Source organism: Belonocnema kinseyi, chromosome 7, assembly GCF_010883055.1.
Source record: "Belonocnema kinseyi isolate 2016_QV_RU_SX_M_011 chromosome 7, B_treatae_v1, whole genome shotgun sequence".
Lineage (NCBI taxonomy): Eukaryota > Metazoa > Arthropoda > Insecta > Hymenoptera > Cynipidae > Belonocnema > Belonocnema kinseyi.
Genome location: NC_046663.1, coordinates 50,335,655 through 50,342,185, shown reverse-complemented (window position 1 = coordinate 50,342,185; position 6,531 = coordinate 50,335,655). Strand labels below are relative to the sequence as shown.

The window sequence follows — 6,531 nt, the reverse complement described above, 5'->3', positions numbered from 1 at the left end:
AACACTACCCCAATATAGATATTGTAACACAATGCTACTAAATTAATTACTACAATTTCAAACACGATCCAAATTAGTGAAATTTTAGACACTGTCCCAATTAGTAGAAATTTTACTAATGCATTTAGTAGCATTGTGTAACAAAATGCTACAAAACGCATTAGTAAAATTTCTACTAATTCCGATAGTGGTTGAAAATACGGAGAGAAAAATCGGATAACCCTCTCCTTGTAAGAGATTGGAGCGATCTTGATAGCCAATTCGAGTAATTGGTTTTTGCAATTTCGTCTTCGCATATCTTTTTCATGGTCACTACTATATGCATTAGACAGGTAGATATTTCACTATGACACGCGACTAGGCTATATCATCGAGTAAGTCGATAAGTAGCTGATCTAGTCTTTTATTCAGCCAGGTGTACGTCGTTCAGTTTAGTCTAGCGTCGGTCTTCGTCGGACAGGTTGTTTCTTATTTTTTCACCTCAAACAAAACGACCAATTTTTCTATTAAACACATGTCTCATGTTTATTTTCTCAAAGATACTCTCCTCATTATCGTTAATTTAAAAAAAAATTCTAAAATTTTCTCAAAAGCGTCGATTCTACAGTAAGTTTCTAGCAACGAACTGCTATCAGTTTTGAAAAAAAAACCTTTTTTACAATAAGCTTTTTTAAAATTAATATTTCGCATTTTAAATAAATTTTGAATTGATTTTCTTGGAAGTTTTTTTCTAAAGAAATTCGAGTTTGGCAATGGCAAAACTTTTGAGAAGTAAAATTATTAAAAGTTTTTGCCAATTTTTATTTCGAGAGGAAAACAACATTCTGTTGCTTGATTAATGAATTATTGATCGCTAGATCATATTTCCTCAGCGAATTGATTTTAAATTATGCAATTTCTCGTTTCCAGTTTGCTTATCGGAGAAAAAGTGCACAGGTTCATGTTGCTGGTCCTTGAGACTAACTTTTCTTTTAAAGTTGATACATTTTAAACAAATTTTAAGATAACGCATTGCATATCAGTGAGAGCAAATAGACCATTGATTGACATAAGATTTTTTAATAACTGAATGATAACGTTTTTCATTGAACTATTTTTAGAGCAGTCATCTCATTCGCGTTAGATACACAATAAGGAAACAATTCAAAAACTTTGAAAATTGAGAGTGAAAATCCAGAATAATGACTACGATGGAAGTTCCACCGATGAATGGATTTTCAAAATCCAATAAAATTGGAAGAAGAAATGCTGTTCCGATCATCCACACAAGAGGAACCCACTATGAAATTGGATTTGATATCGTAAGTTCAAATTAAAAATTGTATTGTGTGAAAAGACAAATAATGATTTTCTTAAACCAAATTTTCCTAAAATTACATCACCTAATTTAAAATGTTTCGAATTGAAGTGAATTATGCGATGCGTATTTATTTTTTATTTTCATAAGCACAAAATAACTTTTGTTACCAGCAGAATTTTTTTCCTCATAAAATCGAGTTTTTTCATTTTTCTCGAAAACAACGACAGATAAGATAAAAATTATGGTTCAATAAAAAATTAGAAAATATATCTAGAAAAAAATTATGTAAGCTCCAAAAATGATTTAATCCATAGAAAGCTTACATTGTGCCTTCCTTATATAAGCAGAAACTATAAAAAAATATAGGGAAAAATTAAAAGGGTGGGTTTTACAGAAAATATTTTTGTTTGAAACTTTAAAAATGAAAATAATATTTTCTGGAAAATCCCATCTTTTTTTATTTATTTTTTTTCTATATTTGTTTACAGTTTCTGCTTATATAAGGAAGGCAGCTTATCAATTTGATGTGGAATAAACCATTCCGTAATTTTGATGATTTACATTCGAAATTTCTTCAGTTTGGAAAATTTGGAATTGAAAAATTGACTTTCAATTTTCAAAATCATGAAAATTAATTGTAACTCTTCAAAACTGTAGAACTTCGAATTTTAAGTCTTTCAAATTAAACAATTCTTTATTTCGATAATAAACACCAGAACATTTAAAAAATTTTGTTTTACAATAAAGAATTCTGTCGGTTTGATGATTTACATTCAAAGTTTCTTCAATTTGGTAGATTTATAATTGAAAATGAAACTTTTAATTTCCAAACTCTTAAATTTGATCATTTTTATTTCTATATCTTCGAAATTAAGCAGTTATCCCTTGTAAATATTCTAAATTTAAGAATTTTTATTTACAAATTGAAGAATTTTCAATTGCAAATGATCAAAATTGAACTACATATTTTAAAAAATGTTCCAAATTACATACCTTTCAAATATAAATCTTTATAATGGAATAATTTGTAATTCTATATTTTTAAAATTAACACGTTTTTGAATGTACCTCTTTAAAACTTCGAAGATTAAGAATAAAAATTTTGACTTTTTATTTCAAACTGCCAAATTTTCAATTTTAATTTTTCAAAATTGCAGAACTTCAAATCGGAAATCTTTATAATTGAAGAGCTTTTAATTTTTTCAATTTGAAATCTCTGTAATTTTGATCAGTGACATTACAATTTTTCAATTTTGAAGATTTAGAATGGAAAATTCGACTTCTGATTTCTAAAATCATCGAAATTTAACCATTTTTTTAAACATAACTAAAATTCAAGAGTTTTCAATTGTAAATCTTCAATGTTTAAGAATTTTAAATTGCAAAACGTGAAATTTTTTATTATAATTTTTAAAGATAAAGAACTTTAGATTGTAAATCAATAAAATTTAATTTTTTTAATTCTTACAATTAACAATTTGAAATTTCTGTAATTTTGATCTTTTAAATTGAAATTTCTTCAATTTGAAAAAATTTGAGTTTAAAAATTAAAATTTTGATTTCCAAAAGTATCTAAATGTAAAATTTTTTGTTATAAAAGTCTAAAATTCAAGAGTTTTTAATTGCAACTCTTCAAAATTGGAAAATATTGAATTATAAATCATGAAAATTATATAATTTCTAATTTTAAATATATACAATTAAATAGAATACTGATTTTAGATTTTACAATTAAAAAATCTGTAATTTCTACAGTTTGGAAGATTTAGAGTTGAAAACTTTATTTTCGGACGTGGAAACCTTAAAAATTCATAACTTTTTATTTATGCATTTTTTAAATTGACAAGGTAACAATTTTTAAAATTTACAATGAAAAATAATGCAAGGTTTAAGTTTTTTTACCATTAAAAATTAGACAAGTTTTAATTTTTACAATTAACAATTCTGTTATTATAATTATTTATATTCGATATTTCTTTAGTTTGCTTCATTTAGAATTTAGAACTTGACTTTTGATTTTGTATAAATTTTTTTAAAAAGTTCTATGAAAAAATACATTTTGCTTTTTTATATTATCTTGCATTGTTTACAAGAAAAATTAGATAATTAGTTTTTTAAGCAAAAAAATGCTCCTGGATTCTTTAAAATATTATATGAACAAAAATTGGTAGGATTTTGCAGAGCATTTTTTATATTTTTTTCTTAATATCAGAAAGGTATTCTATCAGCTGCATACGGGCTGAACAATTTTTAGGGTCTGGAGATTTTTCCCCCTAAAATCTATTTTATGAAAAAAAATTCTCTTTTCCACAAAAGTTATTTAGCCAGCATAACAATTTTACGATATCTTGTTTTTCAATAAAACTGAAAATTGCGAATTAAAATCTGAAGAGACCAGAATATTAAAATAAAAATGTAAATTCATTATAATTCACGAATTAGTTAAACTTATAACCAATATAATACAATCACAACAAATTATTATTTTTAATCCAAAATGAAATTTTGTTTTTCATTTGAGGTCAAAGGAAAGAATTTATTGAATTATTAATTTCTCGTGAGAAAAAAATTCCCAGCCATTTCCCAGTTCATACCAATTTTTTACCTTCATTGAAATGAAGAAATTCTAATACCAGCTGAAAGTTTTATTTGTATTTTAAGTAATTAAAACTTCAATTCAATTCAAAACACTCGAAGTGAAACTTTTTTGAATTAAAAATGTTTAAAACGTATAAAACGAAAGCTTTTAACACTTTTCAATTGATCAATTTAAAATGAAATGCCTTATCAAATATAAATTTCAAATTTTCAATTTTTCTAAATCGAATAGTTTAAAGATTTCTGGTTTCTAAATATTAAGAAATCGTTCTTATTTATTTAAAAAATTGAAACTGAATGCGTTAAAAATAAATATTTTAGACTTAAGTAATATTTGAATAGCAATTTAAATTAAATAGGCATTTAATTGTAAATCAATATCAAATCTATAATTCATCGAGAGATATGTCTATTTTGCTTAACTATTTCCACAGCATGTTTTAAAATAAGAAATTTTCGAAATTTTTTACATTATTTTTTTACTATTTATATTTCTATTGGGAAAAGTAGTAATCTGAACAGATTGGTTTATAAATAATCACAAAAAACTATCGGATAATCAATTGGATGGCTAGCAATTTCCCAAAAAATTATTTGTCAATGGCAACTTTCTTACGCTCTTAGTACAACCTTATTTTTCTTGAATTTTCAACAGATAAAAAATTGAAGAAAAACAAAAATTGAGTTTTTAGCAGTCAAAGCGTAAGGAAAATTGAAAATTGAATTTAAAGATTTTGAAAATTGAAGAAAAAAGAATTAGTAGAAGAGGATCAAGGGGGTTTCTAAATACAGATTCCTGTTATCGTCATGTTACCGACATGAATCGGTTCTATGCTAAAAAATGTGGTTTATGTACGTGCTAAATCGACAAGCTTCGAAAACGACGTGGATGGTATTTAAATTAATTAATTATTAATTAAATATTATTTATTATTAATTATACGTGGATGGTATTTAAATTAATTCATTATTGATGACGTAACATCCGCTTTTGCATTTCAGAGCATTTGTAAATGCAGTGGAATGTTTTTTTTTTTCAAATAAAAAAAAAAGTTGAAAAGTAAGTAAGTAACAAGTAAACAATTGTTGAAATTCCAATCTCAGGTTTTCTTATGCTTTACTTCAAAGCAAAAGTATTTTTAACTTCAGTTGCAGGTGACAGACGCATTCATAGGAATAAAATGTTTAAACAACTTGTTTGTCAGCAAAATCAAAGGCAGTACCGATAAGGAAGTTCGAATTAAATAATACAACTTGCTTCTTAGGAAAAATGATTCTCAAATTAGAGAAACAATAATTCACTGCAATTATCACATGCTCTGAAGTGTAAGAGCAGATATTGCGTCATATTCATTAATTTAAATACACTCCACGTCAATCTCGAAACTTCTAGATTTAGCAAGAAAATGAACCACGTTTTTAGCATGGAGCAAAACCACGTCGGTAACATGTCGGTACTAGGAATCTGTATTTAGTAACCCCCTTAACCATATACTTCAAAGTGCCAAGGCACTTGCGAGATGTATAGAGAGAGCTATCATCATTCTTAGGTCACTCACCTGACGCTTAGTCTTTTCGGAATAAAACATTTTAAACATATATAATTAATTTTTCGCATAATTTAGTTATAATAATTTAATCAAACAAGATATGCTAATTATTTAAAGCTATCAAAACAAAATAACACTTTTGCTACAGCGAATCAAGTTCCACTTGTCTGAAATTTTCCGTCTGGAAAAATTAGCGAGTATATAAATTTGCAATAACAAAAAAGAGGAAATCATGAGATGCAGAAAACGCGATAAGCTTTCCAGTCAGTAGAAGATCTGTAGTATGATATTTCAGAACCGGCGCGGCGTAAGAGTACTCACGATATCGATTACGAAACCTAAATCATTAGCAATCCACACACATGCGATATTATTGAATAATTTTGCATCAAGATTCACATCACAATATAGTAATAATTAATTTTTTCAATTTAAAGCAAGCTCATGAGTGTAGTTCAAATTACACAGGCCGACAAAATTTGACAAAGGTCCGGAACCAGAGACCAGACCTAGTATACCCGAAGGTTTTTGCTGCGCTGAATCCGAATCCGACCTCAGAAAAATTCCATCACCCTCAGTTTTCGAGATATTGTAACCTAAAAGTGCAAAAAACACCGTTTTTTGCTATATTTGAGGTTACATAGCATCTTGAATACATTTTTTTTCAAAAACGGGCGAAAGCATCACAAAGGAGCACCCTTGCCCTGTGAAATCCATTTTTCAGATTCAAGATAGCTTTTTTTTTCATCGATATATCATTGATTAAGTTAAGTATTTTCGCAGTTTCGTAACAAAGTTAAAACACCCTATATAGCATATGTGAGGCTATAAGCCCAATTTATAAGTGATCGTATTCGATCGAAAAAATCTATATATAGGTTTTTGAGGTTGCTCATTAAGAATATGAAGTCAGATTTTGAAAATTCAATATGACTGCCATTTTGGATCCGCCATTTTGAAGTGTTAGGGCGGAGTAGGTAGCAAGGATCGGGGGTTAAGGAAATTGGATTGTAGGGGTTTAAGCTCAATGATACGCACGTAACCGGGTTTGGGGGTAGAGGAAATCGGGTTATGGGAGTCTCA

The 6,531-nt window shown here is 27.3% G+C and overlaps 1 protein-coding gene across 2 annotated transcripts in view; it reads left to right on the top strand.

Annotated features, from left to right (window-relative positions):
• The first annotated feature begins 346 nt into the window (after positions 1 to 346).
• Positions 347 to 6,531, top strand: part of LOC117176852 — a 35,427-nt gene continuing 29,242 nt past the window's right edge. Inside the window, exons 1-2 of one of the 2 annotated variants that reach the window (XM_033367194.1) lie at positions 347 to 460; positions 1,101 to 1,301. In XM_033367194.1, coding sequence (XP_033223085.1) covers positions 1,182 to 1,301 — 120 coding nt within the window. In that variant the 5' untranslated portion in view covers positions 347 to 460; positions 1,101 to 1,181. Of the gene's footprint in view, positions 607 to 1,100; positions 1,302 to 6,531 lie in introns of both variants that reach the window. The other variant, XM_033367195.1, reaches the window with a different exon arrangement.